Below are 27,719 nucleotides of genomic sequence, written 5' to 3'. Positions count from 1 at the left end.
ACAACACCTCAGGTTCCTCAGCTGGGAGGCCACATACAAGTCAAATCAGAGCCACTGTCCCTGTGTGGGACTGCAATGACCTGAAGTAGAGACTGTAATCCACATCTCACATAGCCTCCGGACCCCTGTCTGGCAGCCTGATGATTAATGCGTAAACTAGAAAGACGTTTCATTGACTGCCTTCCAGTCTTGTGAGCACAAGGCAGTCGATAAATATTTATTGAATGTATTTTTCTAGGGCTTTCCAGCACTTGCCCAGTGATAACTTATAATCTAATAAGCAAGAATTGTTCAGGCTGGTGACAAATATATAAATGTATGTTAACGGAATCCAAGCTAAGAATGGGCAGTAAGAAAGAAAAGAATGCTTCTATCTGTGGACAAAGTATCCAAGCAGTACTAGCTTTGGGGTACGTAAGAAAGAATTATGTCACACAAGCCCCAGCAGTGAGGACTGCAAGAGAGAAAAGGAAAAATAAAGGAAGGAGATTTATAAATGGTTGTATTTTGAACAAATAAAAATATATACATTTTTAAAAGCCAGTCTTTTTATTCTCTCTAGCTTTATGAGTAATACTTTAATCTGTCACTGAAATGGCTTCTACACTCCAGGAATGGCAGAGAGTTTGCTGAAATGGGCTCCCAGATTGCAGTTTTTGCAGTAGAGATAAAATACGGCTCTCTGCCACCCATTTGGAGCTACAGTACCAATATACTGATGCAATCACTTTTAAGTCCCAGTCACATTAGATTCTGAACAGTCTATTGCCAGCTTGAGCATGGGGATGGGTGTTAGGGTACATTTATTTAAGACCGAGCATTTATCCTGAGTTAAAAGCAAATTAAGATATGCATTTGAGGCAATATTAAAAAGGGCAATGTAATTACCACATTCTCCCCTGTGCATCCTCTTTAATTCCCTGAGAGGCCCAAGAATGCACAGCCATACTGAGAGAAGGAGCCTGTGCTGTGAGGGAAAGGAAAGGCATCTTCACGGGCACGTGTCCAGTTTTGGAGGGGAAATATCTTGCCTCTGGGAAATAATCCAACAAGCAAGCCTACAATTTAAATGCAAATACTCAGAGATTCTGACCATGACCATCCAGGTCCAACCCTTTTCTGAACTGGAAAGAATTTGAGATATTGGTTGCACAAGTCCACCTGGTTGGCTCTAATTTTGACGTCCCCTCACCAACCACAACCCATGACTGGAGAGGACGTCGGTGCTCTATTGCTGTCACACAGCAAGAAAGAGGCAGATCCAGAAGGGAAATCAAGACTTGTCAGAGTTCTTTTCGGGTGACCACCCCAGCGATAGGAGGTCATAAAGTCTATAGTATACTGGACCTCCCTTGGCAGTATCTGTGGACCCTTGGAGTAACCTAAAGAAGACAGACAATTCTTGATTCACAGTATTATGAGAGTTGTTTTTGCCCCTCTGATCCTCTGGAGATGACAGTTGAGTCATAGCCTCTACAGCCACCAAGTCAACCAGGCAAATTTGCCCAGAGATTGATAAATTACTACTCACTCCCACTACAATACATTTTCCAAATGTTTTCCTAATTTCACTCTCTCTTGACTTCAAGACCACCTACCCACTTTCCAAAAGAGGCAGAAGGAAAGGATCCTGGGATTTCCTTCCTGGAAGTTATCATCACATGTGCTATATGTAAAAGTGGACCTGAGGCATTCTGATATCCAGCCTCCATGCACTAGACATCTTCAGTGGAATTCTCTGAGGCCAGAGAGGAAAGGCTAGGTCCCTAGCAAGAAAATATAGGAAAGGTATTCTAAAGTTTAAGATGCTAAAAGGAAGCTTGGGAAAGTTTTCTTAAAAACTGAGCTATCAGACTTTCCAGACAGAAAGTCAGATCTAAGCATAACACAAAGTAGAGAGGGAGGCTCTGAATACTTCCTGCCCCTCAAGCCAGATACTCAGGTGGGCTCACCCCAAACCCAGCTAAGTATGCCTCTTTACCCCCCTCTAATAGTCTACCTACCATTCCAAGGCTTGGTTACCTCTAGAGCCTTGCTAAGGCTCTAGGTTATCAGATTACCCCTGGAGGCCAAATATCCTACTGTCATGTTGTGGCTGGTTATTTATGTGACTTTTCTCCCCAGAAAATTAGAAGCTCAGAGCCCAAAAGGAAACGCTGTGTTCTGCATGCAGCAGGTGCCCACTGTGAATCTGTGGAGTGCATACTGAATAAGGTTGCTCTCCTTGTGATCCTGGCCCCAGTTCTAGCCTAGAGATCCTAGAAGTCTAAAGAGAGTTGAGACAGAATTGGGTAGAATTAAGTAGAGGCAGCTGGCAGCTGGGCTGCTGTCTGCTCATTTCTTAAGTCTCCACTCACCATTCTGGCCCATGGAAGCCAGGAATACCTGCATGTCAGAGAATCAAATGTGTGATTCTAAGGATTTGTCAGATAGTATTTAAACCCCAAAGGCAGTATAATACATAATTCTGACTCTGAAAAAAATGCATGCATATTTAAAGGGATGAATCCATAAACTTTACAAGAAAAATACACAAAAAATATGCCTTTTAAGGTGCAGGCAAAATGTTAAGTGTGTAAAAAAATGGAGAAGTCAGAATTGATTATAACCGAAATGAAATGCTGATTACAGTATTTATTAATCCTAAAAGTTCCTCTATTCCACAGGCTGCACAGAAATTCAAATGTGTGAACACACTCATTCAGAGAATACTATTAAATGCGGATCCTTTGTGTGAGGAGATGGAGGAAGAGCTCCAGACCCTAAGTGGTCATTCACTTTGCTTCCCACTGCCTGCTCTCTCAAGGAGGTTTCATCTACCCTTGTAACCAAATGCAGGTGCAGCTACCCGCTGCCTCTAAAGCCAAGTGCTTTCGAGAGGCAGGTGCCAATGTGAAGGAAAGTGGTTTTATTTCAGGGGCCAGCAACCTGGAAAATGAGAGACTCTTGTCTCAAAGCCCATCTCCTGAGAAGATGGGGGAATCTTTTTCCAAAACCCATCTCCACATCTCAGTGGAGGCAGAGGTTTTTACAAGCAGTGAGAGGAGAACAGAACAAAAAATAAGATAGAGGGTTGAAAAACTCTCTACATGCAGACGAGCACAGTCCATTCCGATAAGGCAAGTGATGGTCCGGTGTGCGTCATCCTGGCTTAGTCATCCTGGCTTCACATTATCCCAGCCTCACGTCATCCTGGCTCCACAGCAAATCTCCGGGAGCTGGGATACCTGAAGGTCGGAGTCTGTATCTTTTGGAGTTAGTTTCTAAGATTCACATACAAACATGTTGTTTATCTACAAGCTACATATTATGTCAGAGTCATATTTACAGAAATAATGTCAAAAGAATGGTGGTGTGGGTTCCAATTTCCCAACGTTACACCCTGACCTTTCATAGGCTCAAGTGTGTCTGTCTCAGCAGGTGGAGACTTTGTCCTCATGGAGCCTATGTTGTTACTGGACACTGACTTCGAAAGGGTCAAGGAATTAATGAGGATTTCTTCAGGAACTGTTGTATTTTGCTGAGTTTTGGCCATTGTTTTCTCACATATACACTTTCACTTGTCTTCAAATTCTATGAGCTAATATAGGATTGCTAGCCTTTTAAACTGCCACACCAGGACTTTAAAAACTGCTGTTTCTATCATCATTATTCCTTAATCCAAAAAGGATAAAGATAGTCTTTGTATGGGATAAATTTACATGTCTTTTCTAATTTCACTGTAAGCCACTGACCTATACTTGGACATCTTTTCCCTAACATGAGCATTTCTACGACGAAAACTTCTCTTCTGGAGTATTGCTCAATGGGTTCTGAAATAAAAAAAATCTGACTTGTTTTTTTTTTCTTTCTCTCCTTTTTTTTTATTTTGTGCAAGTACAGTTGTCTCCATTTTCCCCCACCACACCTCCCACCCCAGCCATCCTCACCTCCTTCCCTCCATCCTACCCTGCCCTTAGCCCATCCATGTGTCCCCCATATATGCTCCTTAGCGACCCTTCCCCTTTGTCCCCCCACTATCCCTTCCCACCTCCCCTCTGGCCACTGTCAGTCTGTTCCCTATTTCAATGGCTCTGGTTATATTTTGCCTACTCATTTGTTTTGTTGATTAGATTCCACTTATAGGTGAGATCATATGCTATTTGTCTTTTACCACCTGGGTTATTTCACTTAGCATAATGCTCTCCGGTTCCATCCTTGCTGTCACAAAGGATAGGAGCTCCTTCTTTCTTTCTGCTGTGTAGTGTTCCATTGTATAATGTACTACAGTGTTTTGATCTTCTCATTTACTGATGGGCACTTAGGTTACTTCCAACACTTGGCAATTGTAAATTGTGCTAATATGAACATTGGGGTGCATAGGTTCTTTTCAACTGATGCTTCAGGATTCTCAGGGTATAATCCCAGCAGTGGAATTGCCGGGTCAAAAGACAGTGCAGTGGAGACTCAAGGGCTGGCTGGGCACCCACAGGTGGCAGCACTGGAGGGATAATTAAGCGGCCTGTTGGATCTGCCTGAGAAGAATGGAGTCTAAACCCTAAGCTAGGATCCCCAGAGAAGAGCACCAGAGCCCAAAGGGTACACAGATAACAGCCAGTGGCAAAAGCAAAAGTATTGCTCTCTGCCAGAGACTGATGGCTGGATACTCAAAGAGCCATTTAAAGGGCCAACTCACAAATTTTTATTTGCAACCACTTACCCTGGGGGTTCCAGCAAAGGTGGCAGAGTTGGCTAGAGGCACCTGAGGAATTTATATGGCTTATTTTATGGATTTTAGTCTTTTATGGAATAAGAATAATAAAGCTTTGGGATAGAATATGAAAAATGTACCAAATAATAGTTGTAGAAATTACCAGGAATCAAGGGTTTGGGGAAGTTTTTCTTGGAAAAAAGAACACAAATTCTACTGTTGATTTTGGTGACTAAATCAGAATTTTGTCCTTTCTCCTTGTTCCAGGTACATGGCCATCATCCATCCCCTCCGGCCCCGGCTGTCAGCCACAGCTACCAAGCTGGTCATCTGTGTCATCTGGGTCCTGGCTCTCCTGCTGGCCTTCCCCCAGGGCTACTACTCCACCACGGAGACCATGCCCAACAGAGTGGTGTGCATGATTGACTGGCCAGAGCATCCCAACAAGATGTACGAGAAAGTGTGAGTAGAGATAAATCTCCAGTGCCTTCTTTGCTCTTTCTCATTTCCTCTTTCTTTCCACATTCTCTATCAATCAGGATTCAATGTGCCCAAACTATCGGGGGACTATTATGTCTCGAATGTTATTCTGGGCTTTGAAAGAAAGCTTAAAAAAAATAAGTAAATGAGACCTGGATCCTGTTCTAGAGACCCTTTGGGTGCCCTCCATATTTGCCATGCCTTTTACCAGTAAATGACTTTGCCCTGTAACGTCTGCATATCTTTGCCTGGGAACTTCTTCCTAAGCTATGGAATGCCACTCTTCCCTCTTGCACAGTGTGCTGGAGGGTGAAGGAATTATCCCCTATTTCCAGCAGCTCTCAATGAAGACTGATCCAACTTAGCGTATGAACACCCCAGCTCAATCACCCCACAGGTGGGATGTCTCTGAGGTGTGTGCTTTACCTTGTGCCCATGGTTTACTCTTGGGATTAAAGTCCAGTTGTCCTGTGGCAGCTGACTCAATGATATACCCTTTGTTGACCACCTCCCTTTCCTAAACCACCATCCCACCCCACTGCTGTTGTTTCCTTCTCCTCCTAAGAAAGTCATTTGTGCTTGACTTTTTAATCTCAGGATCTGTCTCTGGGGAAACCAAATCAAAATGCCTACGTCCAAGATTTTCCAGTGGGAGAAATAAGATATACACATGTAAAATGCATGGGAAGGCAAGGCCAGCATGTTGAGATCTTACAAGTTCCAGGGTTCCTACAGGGCAGGCCTGCTTACCTTCCAGAGGCCTAATTGATGACAGTCAGGGCTTTTCCAAAGTCATCCTGATGATTTTCTTCAAGAGGAGACATTGAAATGGCCTGTTCTTTGTTTTGCTCTGCTCAGTGAGCATCAACGTGGCATTTATATTACCATGAGTTTTCTGGAATCAGAGCACTTGGGTAATGTGGGTCTTTTTGAAATTCCTTTATAATTCTCTAATCTTGGGTTTACTGTATGAGTTTTTAAAAAAAGACTGGTGTTAGAATCAGAAGATCTCAGTGTTAACAAGATTGCCAGTTACTAGCTATGGGTCTGGGCAACAATCACAGTCTCTCCTCGTTAAACTAGCAAACGATAAACTCCTGCTTCCCATAAGCAATTGTGAAAAACACACAAGAAAATGCTATAGAAAAGGTAAGATACTGTTATTGAACCAAATTCATCAGATTGCCATATAATCATTATAGGCCTTTAAACTCATCAAATGGTAAAATGAGATACTATCCCTGTCGGCCCCCAACAATAAAGGTTCCGAAAGCCTGCTGCACACAGTTACCCTGCTACTTCTCTTCCATGGAGCATGGATGAGGCTTGCCAAAGCCAATACCTAAAGCTCGGACTTTGCCTTCCAGATGCAAACAGTGGGATTTAATGATCAAGCAGCAGGGGGATTAATGTTCAGCCTAGAAGGAGACATTGAAAATTATTCTTTCAAATGAAACTACAAGACTTAGCAAGGCCACAGCAAGTGAAATAACGGCTTTACAAGCCACACAGAACCACTCAACACCTTTGATCCATAAGGTCCCCTCAGAAAGTGGGTAAACACCCTCTGAATTAAAGCTCATTATATGAACAGTTTCAGAAATGCCATTGACTTCACGGAGTGTAGTTCAGTTCTTAGTTGTCACGATCTTTTCAAAATCTGATCACATTTCTACAACTTTGGTTTCAAATACATGCAATTCTTTTATCTTCCAACAAATTCAAAGTTTAACTTGGAAATAAAGTTTAATTTTCCTACAGATCTCTGGAGCTCTTGTCCAAGAAATTAGTGTTTTATTTTTTACCATTTTACTGTTTTATGCTTATTAGTGACTAGAAAGCTCTACAATACTCAACTCAGCCTGTTGGGCTGTCTTTCTCTGCTTTGAGAACTTAGGGTCGCTGCTACATGCATGTTTAAGTTTGCCATCATTGTTTATTTCACAATTTTCATCCTTAAAAAAATGAGTCTGAATAGGAGCATTTGATTTTATCTATTCAAGTACTTCATTCGTGTATAAAATATTTATGGGTGCAGTAGTAAGTTGAAAGAATCCATATTTGCCATCACATATGGGCTGTGATGCATAGGATTCTACAGGTAAACATATTTTCTCTATGTCAGTACCCTTCATAATTATTATGATATATTTTTAAGTAATTTAAATTTTACCAGCTCTAAACTAAGTACTTAATTATACTGTCTTCTGTTAGAAATGATTGCCATTTCCACAGTACAGTTAATCACAAATTTGAAACCAGGAAGAAACTTTGTTTTGAGGCAGTATAATAATGAGTATAAGAACATGGGCTCTATAGTTAACTTTCAGCTACATCACTCTCTAGTTGAGTCATAATGGTTATTTAAGCCTGTGAGCCTAATAGAGGTATCCAGAGAAATAAATAAGACACACACTTAGCCCAGCACCATGCACATGGTAAAAATGTGGTAAATGTTGACTACTGTTGTTAGCATCATACATTGACCTGGGTGCATGGGCGGATAAATGGCATTAGACAGGGTGGTGGGCAGATGCTTAGGTCCTATTTGTCTGATGAATCATTTGTGCCAGCTAATTACATAAATAAATGTTATCTGAAAAATCTTTAATTGCTGCATTTGCCCTCTCTGGCTGCATGTTAAACCTCCAACCCTGACTATTCATCATTTAGACTCTTATTAATACGTGGATCAAATTAAGCACTGTTAAAGAAAGGCAATCTAATAAAAGAACAGGCAAAAGTTTTGCATGTGTACTTCACAAAAGAAAATATCCAAACAACCAATTATTATACAAGGATGCATACAACTTCATTCATCACCAGTGAAATATAAATTAAAACCATGCAATCTTACTGCTCACCTATTAGACTAGCAAATATTGAGAATCGTGACTAAACTCAGTGTTTAGAACTTTTGGTGAAGATAAAGAAAACTGAAAACCTTTGCAGACTGCTAGAAGTGTACATTGATAAAACCACATTAGACAACACTTTGTACTATCTAGTAAAACAGAAGCTATTTTTACCCTATAACCTCCCAGGTTCAGTCAGGGGTAATTACCCTAGAAAAACTCATGCATATATGCACCCAAATATACCTAGCTTACTGTTCATATTGTCAGCATTGTTCTTAGTGTCCCAAACTGGAAATATTCCAAATGTCCATCATCAGTAGGGTAGATATAAAAAAATGTTGCTGCGAGCATGTAGTGGAATATGATATAGTTAATAGAATGAACAAAATGTAGCTCTGTGCAATGTGGATGGCTCTTGTAGACAGTTTCAAAACAGGCAAAATGAAAGCATGTCTTTAAGAGTGTGTAAGCAGGCAGTAAAACTGTAAATTCGAAGTCATCACCATGAATGTGAGGACCATGATTGTCTCTGGTAGGAGGGAAACAGTGTGACCAAAAAGGGACACTAAGAAGTGTGTTTGAGGGGATGGCACTGTATTTCTTGAGCTCAGTGGTAGTAGCATGTTTGCCTAAACATTACTTATTATACCAGGTAATTTGATTTGTGCATTTTTTTCTGGAATGAGTGTTTCATATCATTTAACCCTAAAAATTAAGTCCTATTTAAAGAATTTTGCATTTACAAGCTCTCTGGAAGCTGCTTCACTGGGATAACCCCAAATGTTTCTCCATAAGAAATTCTCTTCTGTGAGGTTTTGCCTGGAATGACATTATTCATAAGTAATTACCTCTGAATAAGATGAAGCATGTATGGGCCCCACCCATTCTCATGCTTACTTGACCTCTGCATTTTGCCTTGCTGACTCCTGTGCTTCAGCCCACCTGGAATTTTTCCAACTGCTCTAAGTGGTATAGGACAGATGCTTTTCCCTGGAGGGATATGACAGACATTAACTTGAGAATAAGGCCCAGACAGTCTCTACAGCCTTCTCCCTTCCTACTCTATTCATCAGCATGCACCTCTGAGCTACAAAGTGCTACAGATAAACTTGGTTCATATTCTTGTAAAATTATTTTAAAACATTGTTTTGCATTTAAAACCACGGATTATAGAATATAGTGAAAGTTCATATAATTTCTTTAATCACCCATATTTCCATTTTTATGAAAGATTCTAACACTTTGATGAATACCCTTCCAGATTTTTAGTCCATCTCCAAGGAAATATTCTTCTTGGTCTCTTTTAAAGTGTTTCATATGCATACAGAGTAACACTAATATAGATTGTTTCCCTCTTTGAAACGCAAGACATTGCTGGACCTTTTTTTTTTAACTTAATACATCTTAGAGATCTTTCCATATCAGTTTGTAGAGAGCTTCTTTATTCTTTATTTCAGCTACACAGTAGTTCATGTTATAAACATACAAAAAGCAGTTATTTGGAGTGGACTTTGGTTTGTCTCCAGCCTTGTGCTATCACAGAGTGCTGCCATGAATAATTGCCACATATATCCTGCAAAGCTATCTGTAGCATAAAACGCCCCTACAATGGAATTCCTGAGTCAAACATATACCACTTTATTTTTAATATTTTTCTTTCATATGGGATTGTACTAATTTACATTCCTACCAGCAATGGATGAGAGTCCCTATTTCTCTACAGCCTCACATTGAGAATATATGGTCAAGTTTTTAGATATTGACCTGTTATCATTAAAATTTCCATTTCTCTTATTAGGAGTGAGTTTGAACATTTTTTCATATTTAAGAAACATTTGTGTGTACATATTATAATCTACTCATTTAATTTACCATATCATAAACAATTTCCTATGTCATTAAACACATTTCTACAACTTGATGTGAATATATATACACATATGTGTATGTGTATATAGATAATAATTTCATTAACTCATCCTCTGATTTGAAAATTGGTTATTCCAGCAGTTTCTTTTAGTTGACTAGTAAGATCAAACGCCAGACGTCAAAGTGGGCTCCTTCTAGCTACAGCCATAGATACCTGAGGGGACTGGTTCAGTGTCCTCTGCCATCCCTTGGTTACATTTACAGTCCACAGTTACAGAAAATTATGCTAACATTATAACAGTCATGAAAGTGTACCCTTGAACTCATTATTAATGCCCTATTATCATATTTTGCTATTGATTTCTGCAATAATTAGCAACCATAGCTGCTCTTGCAAAACTGTGACACTACCCAGGAAGTCCTATAAAAGTGGAGTTGACTGACTGGTGAGGAAGGAAGATTTCATAGATGATTACCATATTTTTCAGACCATTAGACGTACCTAGGTGTTAGAGGAGGAAAATAGGGAAAACATTTTTGAAGCAAAAAATATGGTAAAATATTTAATAACATAAATAACATTATACTTCACTAATATAAATGTAAACAGAACTCAACAGCAGCATTAACAACCATTATTCCTCCCAAATTTGGATGGGGGGAGGACATCTTATAGTTCAAAAAAATACAGTAAATTACTTTTCCTTATGGAGAAAAAAGCACAATAAAGAAAAATTAAAATATAAAGAAAAAACATTTGGACTTACAAAATGCATCAACCTCTCTATTCTATTAAAACTAGGAGGAGTGTTTCCTTATCTTGTCTATTGTAAATGATGCTGCTATGAACATAGGAATACATATATTCTTTCAAATTAGTGTTTTCAGTTTCTTCAGATACATTCTCAGAGGTGAAATTGCTGGGACATAGAAAATTCCACTTTCAGCTTTTTGAGAAACCTCCTCACTATTTTCCATAGTGGTTATACCAGTCTGCATTCTCAAGCAACCCAAGTACCCATCAAAGATGAGTGGATAAAAAAGCTGTGGTACATATACTCAATGGAATACTACTCAGCCATTAAAAAGAATGAAACCTTACCTTTTGTGACAGCATGGATAGACTTAAAGTGTATTATGCTAAGCAAAATAAGTGAGACAGAGAAAGACAAATACCATATGATTTTACTTAAGTATAATAAATTTAAAGAAAACAATAAACAGACAAAATAGAAATAGATTCATAGGTACAGAGAACAGACAGTTGTCAGAGGGGAAAGGTGTTGGGGGTCTGGGTGAAAAAAGTGAAGGAATTAGGCAGTACAAGTTGACAGTTACAGAGTAGTCACAGAGATGTAATTATAGCATAGGGAATATAATCAATAATATCACAATAACTATGTATGAGGCCATGTGGGTACTTGAAACATCAGGGGGACCACTCTGTAAGCTACATGATTTTCTAATCACTATGCTGTACATCTGAAACTAACATAGAGTAATTTTTAATATAAACTGTAATTGAAAAATAAAAATTAAAAAAACTAGGAGGAGTGTGCAGTAGCTTTCAAAGTTATTCATAGTCAACCCACTCTTGATGATGTTGTATCAGGTTACAGTGGTCCCAGAAGGTTCATGGGCAACACCCCCAAGAACAAGGAAGTTGAACAAGCCAACATTTCTTTATCAGAGGGCCCACCACTAAGACCAAGAAAAGGTTTGTAATGAGGATGGAAAATTGGAAAAACATCTAAAAGAATGAGACTTAAATAGCCTGGGGAATTTCAGGTTCCCTGAATCATTTATTAATATTGGTCATATGTCATTTTCTGTTAATTAAACTTTTGTACCTAACATTGTGGTGTTTTAGCCTGAAGTAAGATGTGTTTGTTTTAAACTGCAAATATTACCTATACACGGGGAAAGGACGCTATGTTAGAGAACAGGATCATTCATGACTCTGATTCCCTGGAAATTTTGTGGACATGTACATGAATGTGGTTGTATTAACTCTAAATTAATGCTTAACATGCACCAGTTATAACAGAATACTATAAAAAATACATCGTTGTCACTACTATTGCATTTTGTCTTTTCTATGTTATGACCCATCATCAGAAATTAGCTGAGATTTTCTATTTAAATGTATTTTTTACTTCCATAATAATAAAGAAAATTGAAAATCAACTAACGGACAGGGTGAGAGGGGAAAAGCGAATATTAGAAAATGTACCTGTAGCATTACTTCTCAAATTTTCCACATTCTTGATTATTTCACAAGTGAAAGAAGAAAAGAAGTATGGATTCTTTGCCAGGCTGCTTCAGGCCTTAGCCAAGGGCGTGTCAGCATATTTGTGTTACTGGGATTGATTTGCTAGCTGTTGTAATTAATCTCCTCCCCTGGCACCCACTGCATTTATAAATATAGCCCGGGGCCCCTAGTATTGTCATCACTGTTGATGAAAAACAGTTAAACCAAGAATGAAAAGTGCTGTTGACACTTCAGAGAAAGATGATAGCATAAAACAAGCCCTTAGCCCTAGCTCCTAGAAAGAAATTAGAAAAAAAAAAGTTAAAAAAGAAGGAGGAGGAGGAGGCAGAGGAGGTAAAGGAGAAGGAAGAGGAAGAAAAATGAAATGAGAGCCTATATTAATGCAGAAACTAAGAAGGCATACAAATGCCAGAAATTTCAGTCTATTTCTGATAAATACTGTATAGAAAGACCTGAAGAGGAGGCAGCCACAAAGGTTGTCAAGGGCAATACTTGCTAGAAACCCCTAATTAGGAGGTGAAAGTATAAGCCTGTGAAATATGGGACCACCCAGTTAGGGATTTCTTTGGGCTGCCAGGATTAACTTCTGGAGGCAGCTATCCATAGATCTAAAGAAAGAGAAAGCACAACTGAACCAAAGCATAACTGACAGTAAGATGAAATGGGTGGTTTTCCACATTGGAAATGTTACAGTTAACAATGTGATTAACTGTATATAATCACATTGATGAAGTTTGAGGGGGAAGCATGAAAATACTATTTAAGGATTTCATTTATAAAAAGCACTGGGATTAAAATTTGTGCAGAAAATTCTTTCAGATACACTACAAGCTCTTCAAGAGTTCAGCATTGTACTTCTGGCCAAGATGGATGCATAGGTAGATATGCTTTGTTTCCTTGCACAACCAAAAGAAGGACAACAACCGATTTAAAAACGAAAGCAACCAGAACTGTCGGAAAATTGAACTGTATGGAAGTCTGACAACCACGGAGTTAAAGAAGAGATATTCATCCAGACCGGTAGGAGGGGCAGAGACAGGCAGCCAGAGTGGAGAGGATGCATGGCAAGGTGGTAGCTAGCAGACCAGGCAGACCCATATTCTTGTGTGGATAAACCTAGAGGAACAATTGGGGAGCAAGACAGATCTCATAATCCAGGGTTCAAGTGCAGGGAAATAAAGCCTCAAAAACTCTGGCTATAAAAATCTGTGGGGGTTTTGTGGCAGTGGAGGAGATTCCCATCTCACAGGAGAGTCCATTGAAGGGACCACAGGGTCCTAGAATATACACAAACCCACCCAACGGGGAATCAGCACCAGAAAGGCCCAATTCGCTTGTGGGTAGTGGAGAAAGTGACTGAAAGAGGGGCAAGAGCTGAGCAAATGCCATTGTACCCTCTCTGACCCCTACCCCACATACTGCACCACATTGCAGCAAAATGGGTTGCCCCACCCTGGTGAATACCTAAGGATCTGCCCCTTAGAATGTAACAGGTTCACTGAGACAAAGAAATATGGTCCAAATGAAAGAATAGATCAGAGTTCCACAAAAAAGAACTAAGCAATGAGGAGATAGCCAACCTATCAGATGCAGAGTTCAAAACACTGGTGATCAGGATGTTCACAGAAGTGTTTGGGTATGGACACAAAATAAAGGAAGAAGAGAAGGCTATACAAAATGAAATAAAGAAAAATATACAGGAAACCAACAGTAAACGGAAGGAAACTGGGACTCAAATCAATGATTTGGAACAGAAGGAAGAAATAAACATTCAACCAGAACAGAATGAAGGAACAAAAATTCAAAAAAAAAATGAGGAAAGGCTTAGAAACCTCAGGAACAACTTTAAATGTTCCAACATCCAAATCGTAAGGGTGCCAGAAAATGAAGAGGAAGAGCAAGAAATGGAAAACTATTTGAACAAATGTGAAGGAGAATTCCCCAATCTGGTGAAAGAAATAGACTTCCAGGAAGTCCAGGAAGCTCAGAGAGTCCCAAAGAAGTTGGACTCAAGGAAGAACACAGCAAGACACATCATAATTAAATCACCCAAGATTAAAGATAAGGAGAGAATCTTAAAAGCAACAAAAGAAAAGGAGTTATCTACAAAGGAGTTCCCATAAGACTATCAGCTGATTTCTCAAAAGAAACCTTACATGCAAGAAGGGGCTTGAAAGAAGTATTCAAAGTTGTGAAAAGCAAGAACCTACAACCAAGATTACTCTATCCAGCAAAAAGGGCAGATAAAATGCTTCCCCAGAGAAGGTCAAGTGAAAGGAGTTCATCACCAAGCCCTTATTATCTGAAATGTTAAAGGGACTTATTTAAGAAAAAGAAGATGATCAAAACTATGAACACTAAAATGACAACAAACTCACAACTATCAACAACTGAACCAAAAACAAACAAACAAACAAACAAACAAACAACTAGAACAGGAACAGAATGACGGAATTGGAGACCGCATGGAGGATTATCAGTGGGGAGGAGGAGAGGGGAGAATAGGGAAAAAGGTACAGGGAATAAGAAACATAATTGGTGGGTACAAAATAGACAGGGGAAGGTTAAGAATAGCATAGGAAATGGAGAAGCCAAAGAACTTATATGTACAACCCATGGATATGAACTAAAAGGAGGAAATGATGGAGGGGGCAGGGGGCAGGCAGAGGGAGAAAAAGAATGAGACAACTATAATAGCATAATCAATCAAATATATTTAAAAAATGGTTCAGCACCATATGGAGAACTTCAGTAATTTATTATACACATTAGACATGACCTAAATGTAAAAAGCTGACAAAGAGAGCTCCAAAAACAAACTTTCAGGCCAATTTCATTTACAAATATGGATGCAAACATCTAATTAAAAGATACACCAAAAATATTCACAATTGTATTAAAATAGCAAGGCTTTGTTTTTGATCATGACTTTTACTGGCAAGTAAGATTAAAAGTTATCAGGAAATGTTATTATATTTTATTAAATTAATTGGTCAAAGGGAAACATCATATACTCATCTCAGTAAATGTCAAAGGTAAATTTGTTAAATGTTGCATGTATTAGAGAAAAAATAGCTTATATTAGCAGTAATCCTTGAGAAAACCAAATGAGTAATGGATGTCCTTTACAACAGAAGCAAAATAAAAACAGAATAAATAAGAAATAGTAATTATATGAAGAAAATGAAAAAAGCATTATGTTATTTAGACTTTACTGAATGGTAGAAGAGAATATTTGAAAAATACATTTCATATAACTCAAAACCTGGAAAATGTCTGAGGGTTTAAAGTGATCTCCCTTCTATCTTTACATAATTCCATGAAGCTATCATTTTTTCTTAAATTGGCCCAATAAATATGTTTGATTGGTTGATAAAGAAAATAATTTGAAAGAACAAGTAGATAAAAATTGCTTGAGAAGGTTGAACAAGAAGAATTAATTTTGATTACAGCAAAATAATGAAAAAGAATGGTAAGAAGTGACTCACTCTTCCAGATATTGAAATACTTCGTACTGGAAGTAGTATTGATCAATAAAAAACAGAACAGAAATCACACACATACACATGACTGTAATATTTTATACTTAGTATATGCTACAAATAACATAAAATCTATACTCTATAAAGATTATTCCATAAAGTTTCTGAAAACCTAGTGACCCAAAATTCTGTAGGATCCTGTACTAAATAGCTTTATAGGTAACTGCATAACCAACAACTACCCTAATTTGAAGGGTCACAATATATATTAATATATTGAAACTTCTGAAATGCTTTCTATTAAAAAAGTTTTTACTTGCTTTTATAGGTAATATATTCACATGGTATACAAACAAGGAAGTATAAAAGGGTAATTAGGAAAAGTTTTCTTCCTCTAACCACTATTGCTTCTTCATGTTTATCTAAAAAACAATTAAATAAATAATCTTATTGTCTCCCTGCTTAAAACAAAATATATAATACACCCTATTATTGCCTTTTCTATTAACGATGCATCTTGGAGATTCTTCCCTATCAGTACAGAGCCAGCATTCTCATTTGTTTCTTTATAGCTGCACAGTATTACTTTGTATGGGAAACATAGTTTATTTAGCTGGCACAATATTACTGTATATTTGGACTGCTCCTAGCATTTAGCTACTTCAAATTATACAGCAAAGCATGTGTCCCACTGCGGTAAATTTTGCGTAAAGAAACCCAATGGTTTTTCTTAAACCTTGTGTTTCACAAACTTATTTTATCATAGAAACCTTCTTTTAATTAACCCCCATTAATACCCCACAGAAATAATGTCCATAAAACATATTCTAAGGAACTCTGGGATAATCATGAAGCTGTATTCCCTTCTCACAATTTTAATCAGTATAAATTCCAAATAAATTGAGATAAAATAGAAGATTTTGAAGCATAATACCTAAAGCAAAACCAAACTAAAAGATGTTGCTGGTTTTGAATACAGACATAGATATTGATATATTTGTTAAATTCTGTGTATCAGGAAACTCCATGAGGAATTTCTTCAAATGACAAATTGAGGGGGAGAAATGCATAGTATGAGAGAAATAATTAATACAATTAACACAGAGGAGCTCTAACCAGTAAGAATAAGGGAAGGATCAAAAAGCTAAGAGCTCATAAAAATACAAAAAATGGTATTCCAACAACAGATACAATTTTCTCTTTATTAGACTAGCCCAGGTTAAACTTAATAAATATGCTATTAACACGGCTATGAGGAAGGTGGACACTGTTCTCAGGAAGACAGTTTGATAATAGCTCTCAAGTTTTTTAATCATACACTCGATTTGGGTCAGCAATTATACTCCTAGAAAGTTATAAGGGCAAGCCTGTATACACAAGACATGATGTCAGCATTAGTATAAGACTGCAGAACTGAAAACAAATGCCCAATTGAACAGGACTAATTAAATCAATGGTGAATTATCCACACAAAGAAAGACTATGCAGTCATAGTTTTAGAAACCATATTAGGCAAACGTGTTCATTACTATGAAAAGATGTTCATGATATTCTGATTAGTAAGTAAAATAGGCTTTAAAAGTAATATGTATAGTTTAAATATTTTAAAATAAAAATAAAAAATAATTTTTAAAGTAATATGCATAGTTTAGTACCATTTGTGTGTTTTGTAAAGTATATACACTGTTTCTATTTTTGGAAGTAGAATTACAAGTCATTTGAATTTTTTATTTTTGCTTATCTTCAATTTGATATTCTTCAAATTGAATATAAATCATTACCTGCACTACATTTTAAAATTCAATAACATGAAATTTTTAAGGCATTCACATCTAGAATAAAAATATTATCTTTGAGAAATAAATTCACTGGAAAAAAGATGAAGCAAAAATGAATATTTTAAAACCTAAAAAATAGCTTAGCTAATTTATAGTTATTAGACCAGAATCATTTTCTTTGTAAATTATTTATGCATTGTTCTGTGGTCTTCTGGCATTGGTTTTTGTGAAGAAATTTACTGCCATCTGACTTTTTTCATTTTAGATAACTTGTGATTTCTGTCTACCTGCATTTTTCTTTATTTTTTATTGTATTTTTATTGTTGCTCAAGTACAGTTGTCTGCTCCGCCCCCCCACTCTCCCTCATCCCAGCCATCCCCTGATCCCACCCCCTCTTGGCTTTGTCCATGTGTCCTTTATAGTTGTCCTTGAAAACCCTTCCCCCTTTTCCCCCATTATCCCCTCCCACCTCCCCTCTGGTTATATTTTGCTTGCTTCTTTGTTGATTAGGTTCCACTTAAATGTGAGATCTTATAGTATTTGTCTTTCACCGCCTGGTTTATTTCACTTAGCATAATGTTCTCCAGTTCCATTCATGCTGTTGAGAAGGGTAAGAGCTCCTTTTTTCTTTCCACTGCATAGTATTCCATCGTGTAAATGTACCATAGTTTTTTGATCCACTCATTCATTGATTGGTACTTAGGTTGCTTCCAACACTTGACTACTGTAAATTGTACTGCTATGAGCATTGGGGTGTATAGGTTCTTTTGGACTGATGTTTCAGGGCTCTTAGGATATAATCCCAGCAGTGAAGTTGCCGGGTCAAAAGGCAGTTCCATTTTTAGTTTTCTGAGGAAATTCCAGACTGTTTTCCACAGTGGGTACACCAGTCTGCAATCCCACAAAGAGTGCACTAGGGTTCCTTTTTCTCCACATCCTCTCCAACACTTGTTGTTTGTAGATTTGTTTATGATGGCCATGCTGACCAGTGTGAAGTGGCATCTCACTGTGGTTTTAATTTGCATCTCTCTGATGGCTAGTGATGCTGAGCATCTTTTCATGTGTTTCTGGGCCCTCTGTATGTCCTCTTTGGAGAAGTGTCTGTTCAAGTCCTTTGCCCATTTTTTAATTGGGTATTTTGTCTTCCTGGAGTGGAGTCATGTGAGTTCTTTATCTATTTTGGAGATCAAACCCCAGTCTGAGCTATCATTGGCGAATATGTTTTCCCATATAGTTGGTTCTCTTTTCATTTTAATGCTGTTTTCTTTAGCCACACAGAGGCTTTTTATTGTGATGAGATCCCATTTGTTTATTCCTTCCTTTATGTCCCTTGCTCTAGGGTACATAGCGGTGAAAATATTGCTGCGTGGGATATCTGTGATTTTCCTGCCTATGTTCTTCTCTAGGACTTTTATGGTGTCATGACTTATAGTTAAGTCTTTTATCCATCTTGAACTTATTTTTGTGTATGGTGTAAGTTGGTGATTGAGTTTCATTTTTTTGCATGAAGCTGTCCAGCTCTTCCAACACCATTTGTTGAAGAGGCTATTTTTATTCCATTTTATTCTGCTGCCCCCTTTGTCAAATATTAATTAGCCATAGAGTTGCTCTCTATTCTGTTCCATTGGTCTATGTGTCTGTTCTTCTGCCAGTAGCAGGCTGTTTTGATTTTACAAAAAGCACAACAGAATATATGGATATTCAGAGTTTTGTTTTGTGTTTTTCCATCACTGCTGAGATCTTCTCATCTCAATTCAGATCTCTAGTTCAAGGAAACTTTCTTAAATTTTTTTTAATTACTGGCACCATGTTCTGCTCCCCTTTTCAAAATTAATGCTGTGTAAAAAAAAATCTTTTCCTCAAGTCTGCTCTCCATGTTCCTTACTGCTTTATTAATCTTGGTCATTTGTTCCATTTTTTTCTGGTTTCTGGGTGAAATCTCAAGTGTTTCTGATGAAATTGGAAGATCGAGAAATAATCTGCTCCTCACTGCTTCTGGTTTTTATTTCTGTAATCATGTCTGTCTTTGAAAGAATGTTTCCTGCAGTTTTCATGGGAGCAACAGCCTCTCAAATCTTGTTTTAGAAACAAGTAAGGAATTACCTCCAGATTCCACCTGTTCCTTGGAGCAAGAGGTTTCCCAAAGAAACATTTTCTTCTTCCCAAGATCGGTTCCTATAGTCAGTTCTGCCAAATAGGGAATCTCTTTCTCTTTTCACTCAGCCTTATGAAGTGTAGCCCAGTGTGGTGAGTTAAGATAGATTCCGAGTTGTAGGAGCCCTCCTCAGCTCCTTCAATGGCAGATAAAAAGAGAAAGAAGTATAGGTTAGCCATGGTTTTCCTCTTCCCAGCTTCCTCCCAACTGTAGTGGGTGAGGGGCAGCAGAGCCCTACCCCCTTCTCCAGTCACTAGGGGTCATGCCCCCAGCTTTTCAAGCCAATGGGAAGCTGGCACTGGTCCTTGAGCTGACAATTTCTTACCCTGGTGCCTACTGCGCATTCCAAAATTGGAAGCAGTTTCAAGGCCTCATCCATTTCCAGCATCATCCTGAAGCCTTCTGCACTGGGGCAGCTTCTTTATGCTTGCTTTCCCAAGTGGAGGGTGTATCAATTAGCTCCTGCTGAGTAACATACCACTCCAAAACTTAGTGGTTTAAGTAACAACTATTCATCTAGGTCATGATTTTATAAGTTGGTTGGCTGGTCTGGTTTATGTCAACTCTGTGGACTCACTCATGTCTTCTGCCAGCAATGGATATCTGGCTGCTTGATAACCTAGGAACCCTCACTCACAGATCTGGCACTTGGAGGATTACCAACCAGGGTGTCGGGAACGACTGAACTGTGTGTTTCTTGTCATCTAGTGGGAGTGTTCAGGTTTCTTCACAGAGTGGCTGGCTTCCAAAAGCAGTGAGAGGACAAGCCTCAATGAACTAGTGCTTTTAAAGTCTCTGCTTGCCACACATATGCTAACATGCCATTGGTCAAACAAACTGTATGGCAGAAAATATGAACCCAGCTTTATTTTCAACTGCTGAAGAGAGCCTGGTATTTATTTCTCAGGAGCAGCTCCAGAATTATGATGATGATTTGCCCAGCACAGATCACTCTCAAAGTAATCTACACAGGGCCACCATTCACCAGCAATGTGACTTTGGGAAAGGTATTTTTCTTCTCTTCTGAGCCTCACTTTCCTCATCTGAAAATTGGGGATACTGATAGCACCTTCATCATGAGTTGAGTTGTAAGGATTCTATGATATAGTGCATATAAAACTCTTAGCCCAATGTCTGGTACATAGTTACTATCTAATAAATGCTGACAGCGAAGAATTCACAAGTTCTTAAGTTGTTTTATTTAATTATTATAACAAATACGATAGATCTTGCAGTACCACTGCTGCAAAAACATAAAAAAGATACAGCAGCTTTGTTTACTGCCTAATCTTCATCATTCTGATCTCTTTCAAAAAATCTTTTTTTCCCTTGAGAATGAAATGAATGTAAAGAGAACAAAGCTCTACCATTTTTTGAGTTTCTGGATCCAGCTGTACCGAAGTCACAAATGTTTTTTTTTATTCTCAGCCAAGGACATGCTTATTGATATTAGACAGAGGGGGAGGGAGGGAGAGAGAGGGAGAGAAACATCATTGTGGGAGAGAAACATTGGTGGTTTGCCTCTCACAAGCTCCCCAACTAGGAACCACATTTCTGTTTATGGGACGATGCGCCAACCAACTGAGCCACACTGGCCAGGGCCCAAATCCCAACTTGTACTCTCGCCTTTATGTAAAAATTAATAATAATAATAATAATAATAATGTTTTTGCTTTTTAGAGTTGAGTTTCTGTTACTTGTAACTAATAGAGACCTGATCACAATTGTTTAAGGACAGGGCAGTCATCACAATTTTATCTTTAGCTCTTCTTTAATTCCCTACATTTCCTCTTCTGATAATTTCCAGGCTCTGTTTGCTCTTATTCCTTTCTTAAGTTGTTCCCCAGGCCCTTTAATTTCAATTACTTTTATCACCAGCTTCCAGCATCTTACAATAAATGCATACCCATAGTTTAAATCAAGATATCTCTTATAGGCATCTTTAAAACTAGGCTTTGTTCCTATCTGTACAAAATGGTTTAGATCAACAAGTCTCACCTGGGATTGAGATGTGATAAAAAAAATCTTGTTATTAGTAGCTAATATCTCTGACAGTCTCATTTCTGTTCCTATAATGTTTCTTATACTTATCTTCAACTTACTTTTTTTTTCTAAATTATTCTCAGCAAATAATCAACTTGTCCTCTGCCTGACTACAGTAGGCCCCCCTATTCTTAGGGGTGTTCTGGGACCCCTAGTGGATGCCTGAAACCACAGAGAGCACCAAACCCTATAAATACGGTGGTTTTTCCTATATATACATACATACATACATACATACATATATACATGTTATGGCTTCTCTTTGGCAATGCAAATTTCCAGCACTGCTACTCTTGTACTTTGGGGCCATTATTAAGTAAAATAAGGAGTATTTGAACACAAGCACTGTTATACCATAACCGAGACATTATTACCACTAAGTGACTAACAGGAGGGTAGTGTACACACCATGTGCACACTGCAAAAAGGGATGATTCATGTCCAGGGTTTGATGGGCTGGGATGGTGCAGAATTTCACCATGCTGTTCATAGCAGTGTGCAATTTAAATGTATACATGGTTTATTTCTGGAATTTTTCATTTAATATTTTCAGGCTGTAGTTGACTGAAGGTAACTGAAACCTTCGAGAGTGAAACCAGGGATAAGGAAGAACTACTGTAATCAATTTTCTGCCTTTTTCAGTATGTCATCTATTTTTTTTTTAATCCAGCAGCCATGATTTTTATCATGGTTGGCCAAATTTATATGTTGGAACTCAGTTAATAGTAGTTTTCTTTTTTTCTTAGGGACAGCATCTTATTATTTCCAAGAACATAAATTAGCCATGTCAGCATTATTCTTTTTTTCCTTATAGTAATCTCTTTCAGGGAACACATATCACCAAAGATTTTTAGTGAATTGGGGATTTCATTTCTCTGAATCACAAAATTACTTTATAGTTCCCATGAACTTTCTTTTTTGACTTATTCTTCTTTAAAGGAGAGAGCTATGGTTACTTTGTGTGACTTATCATTTTATTCATTCATTTAGCAAATATTTATGAACACTTACCTATAACAGGAACTATGCTGGAGATACAAGAATGGCAAAAACACATGCCCTATGCTCAATACCCATAGAGTCTACTGGGCAATCAGAGAGGTAAAGGGGCATGTAAGTGCAGTGAGGGATGTGCCACAGTGCCAGGAGAGTGCCAGGAAGGGGTGTGCTTAACCTGGCATCAAGAAATGTTCAACAGACCAAGTAAGTAATCAGCAAAGTCCTGGAGGTTAAGTCTGAGTCAGACAGCATGTGTGTGGGGGGAAGCATAGTCATATGCAGCATTCAGTGGAAGAAAGAATTCCAGGTCGAGGCAACAGCATGCTCTGAAAAAGAGATCCTATGTTATGCTTAAGAAACTAAATTTAAAAACAATAATCACTGACATTCATTAAGCACTTATGATGTTTCAGGCACTCTGCCAAGAACTTTATATGCCTCATCTCATTTCATCCTCACAACAGCTCAATAAGGTAGGTGAGTTGTCCAAGATTCTTTAGCTAGTAAGTGGCATAATCAGAATTGGAATCAAGGAAGTCTGACCTTGGTGCTCACTCATTAGCCACTGCATTATCCTGCCTCTCTGAAGAAATTCAGTGTGGTTAATAGAGCATGTGTGTGTTGGGGGGTGAGGTATGGGGGGTTGTGTGTGTGTGGTGTAGGAGGTGGTATGTGTGTGGTGTATGTAGTATGGTGTGATGTGGAATGTGTGTGTATATGTGTATGATGTGGGGGTATGTCTGTGGTATATGTGTGTAGCATGGTGTGTGTGTGGTGTGGTACGTGTGTGTGACATTGTGTGTATGTGTGGTGGTGGTGGTGGATGAGACAGGAATAAGTGAAGAAATACTAGGCTAAAGATCATGAAGCTCCGTAGACTGGTTGAGGATTTTGGACTTTACCCAGACAACAATGGGGAGTAAAAGCCTGCAGCCAGAGATCAACCACAAGACACCTGTGATATGCATCCCAGTGGATATAGAAGTCCAGCCAATGAGTGAGGTCTGAGGAAGAGATATAAAAATGTGACTTATGAGCTGATAGATGGATCTACAACCTTGGTGACAGACAAGTCATCTGTGGGGGAGCTATCGAGGAGACTAGACAAAGCCCTAAAGAAGTCAGTAGGATAGGAAGACTTAGCCAAGAGGACTATGAATCAGTGGCAAGTTGGGGTAGGAGGAGAACCATGGGTATGGATTCCTGGAAGCATAGAAAGAAATGACCTAGGAATCAAAAGTCAAGTCAGCCTGGCTCTCTGAATGTCTCCCAGTGCTCAGCACCTGAGGCAGCCACAGACAAGGATGTGGGCAGTTGAGTTCATTTTGGGCTGAGATGCTGTCAGGTAAATATCATACAGGGTGGAAAAACTAGAGAATTGGAGGTAGCTGCATAGGTATGATTAAATCCATGGACAAAGAGGGAAGTAAAACCTGAAGAGACTGGGAGGTTAGAAGTAAGTGGCTGGCTCAATTGATTTGAGCTCTCACTGAGACAGAGAATTGTGACAGTGGGCGTACTTGGTCAAGCGAGCCAGGAAGATGGACATGGCATTTATGGAAGGCATGATTGAAATGCATCTCTAAAGTGTAACATGGTCCCAGTGTGACCAGGGAAGCAGAGGAGAGAGAAAGGTCCCTGGAACTGAGGAGTTTAAAAGTGGAGATGTCACTGTGCACTAGACTCTGAGATGGACTGCTTTGCTCATGCATTAGAATATTACTCAGCTGCTAAAGTGTTTAGGATAAATTTGTAATAACATAGGAAAAGTTGTGTGTTGTGTCAGGAAACAAAACTACAATATGATGATGACAGCTATGCAAAAACTAGACACTAAAAACAATCTATGCATAGAATTTTCTTTCTGTTTTGAAAATGGAATATATTAATTTATTATCTTTTGGGGGACTGAAGTTCCTAGTATTTTTTCTCTCTGCATTTTTCCCTGCATTTCTATGAATTTACAGTTCCCTATGGTATGTATACTACATTGTTGGCAGAATGTGTGTCATACTCAGCTATATACTGGAGTCACCTTGAAGAGCCAATGGTGCATGTCTCTTCCCAATTCCATGCTCAGTGACATGTTGTAGCTTGAAATCGGCCATCACAAAAGTATTTATTCCACAGAGTGCTACCTGCCAATTAGGGATTTTTCTTGGAGAGCCAGGTGTTGCTAACATACCACCTGCTGTGCATCACCACCAGAAAATCCTGATGAAAATTTGGAAACACCCAGGAGCAGGCAAGGATTTGAGACTGAGTGCCCCATTTGTCTTTGCCCTGGTGCAGATCCCTACAGAGCAGAGAAACAACTTGTTCATGTCTCAACTGAGCAACAGGAAAAAACAAAATCTGTCTTTTGGATTTAGAGTGTAAATAATAGCTGCCTCCATTTTGAGCAGCCCCTGGGCATGGACAGTGGTCAGCTGCTCATCCCAGACCAGGAATGCCCCTGTGTGATGATCTGTCACTGTCATTGCTTCTCACGTTGAGTTTCCTTATTTTTGTCATTTTTTTGTTTTGTTTTATTTTAATTATAATCAATTATGGAATTATTAGTTGTCCCAGCTTTTCCACCATTGCCCCCTCTACCCAGCCCCCTCACACCTTCAGGCAATCCCCACACCATTGTCCATGTCTATGGGTCCTGCATATATGTTCTTTGGCTGCTCTATTCCTTATGCTGTACTTAACAACCCCATGAGTATTCAGTAACTACTAATTTTTACTTCTTAATCCCTTCACCTTTTTTTGACTATTGCCCCAACCCCCTCCCCTCTGGAGACCATCAAAATGTTCTTCATCACTTATTTTTAAAAATCCAGGTTGGCTCAAACCTGAGTGTGCTGTTTATTAGATGAGAGAATGTTCAGCTCCACTCTTCAAATACACACTTCACAGAACAAAAATAGTTTTATCACCTACAGTTAAAAAAAATTAAATCAATGAAGCAGTAGCATTGTTGAAAAGTAAAGTAAGAAAGGATAAAAAAAAGTTCCTGAATTATTTCATCTAGTTCCTTGGTTGCTTGGTTGCTTGGTTGGTTGGTTGGTTGGTTGGTTGGTTTGGTTTGGATGGTACTGTGTGTACCTGCTCAGAACAAAAGACTCTGAAGACCCGCCTGCTGTATTGCCCACATTCAGCACACCCGTGAAAAGTTAACTGGCTGTTTCATTGTGATTAGAAAGTACCCCCTACATTCTTCCCACTCCAAATGAGTGTGGAAGTGGAAGTAAAGAACTTGGCAATTCTTTCAGAAATACATGTGGTAAAGAAGAGAGAAAGATAAGATTTAACCTTATGAGACAATATGCTAGGGGGACTTTTCTTTTTCAGGATGAAAGAGACTTGGTTCATTATCTGACTGAAGATAGAAATGCTGAAGTCATGAGGTAGGGGTTGGTGGTTAGGGAAGCTGTGAAGGAGGTGTGTTGGAATGGCACTGTGAACCCAAATGCAAGGTTTGGCCTTGGAGCAGAGAAGAGCACTATCTTCCTCTGAAACAGGAAAGAAGAATGAGAGGATGTACAAAGCCACTGGGAAAAGTGGAGATGTTCATGTTGGAAGTTCTTGACATTCTCAGTGAAGGGAGAGGCAAGGTCAACTACAGAAAGAAGTGAGAAGGCTCTGAGACACACAACACAGCCTGTATAAGAGAGAGCAATGAGGCCCCTGCTGAGACAGCTTTGCAGGTATGCATGCATGACAATAAACAAACCATACATATTTGCAGAGTCTGACATGGTTCATAAAGCATCACTCATACATCTTATTTCTCTTTATTTGCACAATAGTCCTGTATAGTAGTAAACACAATTTTTGTACCCAATTTCATATAATGAATACATCCTAGGTAGATTAAGAAATTTACCCATATTCACACAATTAGTAACTGGTGGAACTGGGAGTGAATTCCACATCTTCTGAATCCAAATCCTGCACCTTTTCATGCTACCAAGGTATTTTCAAATTGGATTTTGGGTTGTGTTGGGAATTCTGAGAGCCTCCATTGCATGGCTGATGTTTAGGGAAAACTAAAGGGTCTTGCCTCCTAACCCTCTGCTTCACTAGAGTTCTGCCCTTCATTTCAAGCATCTCACTTCTTCCTGTCAACCCTCTGCTCCAAGGTATTCAAAAAGTAGCTCAGGCAAAGGATGGTGCCCAGTGAAAAACAGAGGCCTTCATGGATTTTATAATCAACTGTTCTCCCCAGTGTCCAGAAGAACACTGTGCCATCTGATTGCACAAGAGAGGAAGCATCACAGATGAAGAGTACATGGCCTTGTACATATCTTTCCACTGCCCCCCAACTCCCATCATTCCTGTCTTTGACCCCAGGCCTTAGAAACTGTCAGGGTAGTTGCCCTAACAAATTAACCCAAAACCCAGGTCCTTATAACAACAAAATGTTATGTCTTACTCACATATAAGTCCTGAAATTAGTTCTCCCCTTCAAGACCTTAAGTACAAAGGTCCTGCCACCTTGTACCTGCACTGCCTGGAGCATTTCCAAGGGCACCACAGAGGGGCAGAGGGGCATGCACAGGGCACCCTGACCAAGAGGGATGTGTCAGCACCACTCACATTCCTGTCTGCCAGAGCTCCCTCACAGGGGGAGGGAACCTGAACTGACCACAAGGGAGATTGAAACATGAAAGGGATATAGGAACTTAAGATGAATACCAGTTGTCCTGACTCAGAAGCCTCTGCCCTAGGAGTTAGCCCAGCATCTTTTTCCTGAGAATTCAAAGCCTCCCCTAGTCTGACCAGAGTCACTCCAACAGCCCTCACATGCCTTCACTTCTGCAAAACCAGTCCACTCATACCGATGTCTAAACCTCAGCCCCTGCTTTCTTCCCTCCTAAAATACCCTCCACCCCCACTCACTGTTCATCTAACCTCTATCCTTCCTCAAAACTCCGGTCAAATATAACCTCTCCCATGAGGTTATCTCAGACTCCCCATCCTTCAGTGAATTCCCTCCTCTAATGGGAGGGATGGTGGAGTATACAATGCTATCATCCTAATCAATTCCCTGGAGCCTAGCCAAACTATGGGCTGGGGTCAGCCATGGAAAGTAGGTCTGTGT

The 27,719-nt window shown here is 39.0% G+C and overlaps 1 protein-coding gene across 1 annotated transcript in view; it reads left to right on the top strand.

The window, feature by feature from the left end:
• Positions 1–27,719, top strand: part of TACR1 (tachykinin receptor 1) — a 158,099-nt gene that overhangs the window by 82,655 nt on the left and 47,725 nt on the right. Inside the window, exon 3 of the mRNA XM_036028205.1 lies at positions 4,958–5,152. Coding sequence (XP_035884098.1) covers positions 4,958–5,152 — 195 coding nt within the window. The remainder of the gene's footprint in view (positions 1–4,957; positions 5,153–27,719) is intronic.

This window comes from Phyllostomus discolor, chromosome 6 (assembly GCF_004126475.2).
Source record: "Phyllostomus discolor isolate MPI-MPIP mPhyDis1 chromosome 6, mPhyDis1.pri.v3, whole genome shotgun sequence".
NCBI lineage: Eukaryota > Metazoa > Chordata > Mammalia > Chiroptera > Phyllostomidae > Phyllostomus > Phyllostomus discolor.
This window is presented reverse-complemented; position numbering and strand designations above follow the sequence as displayed.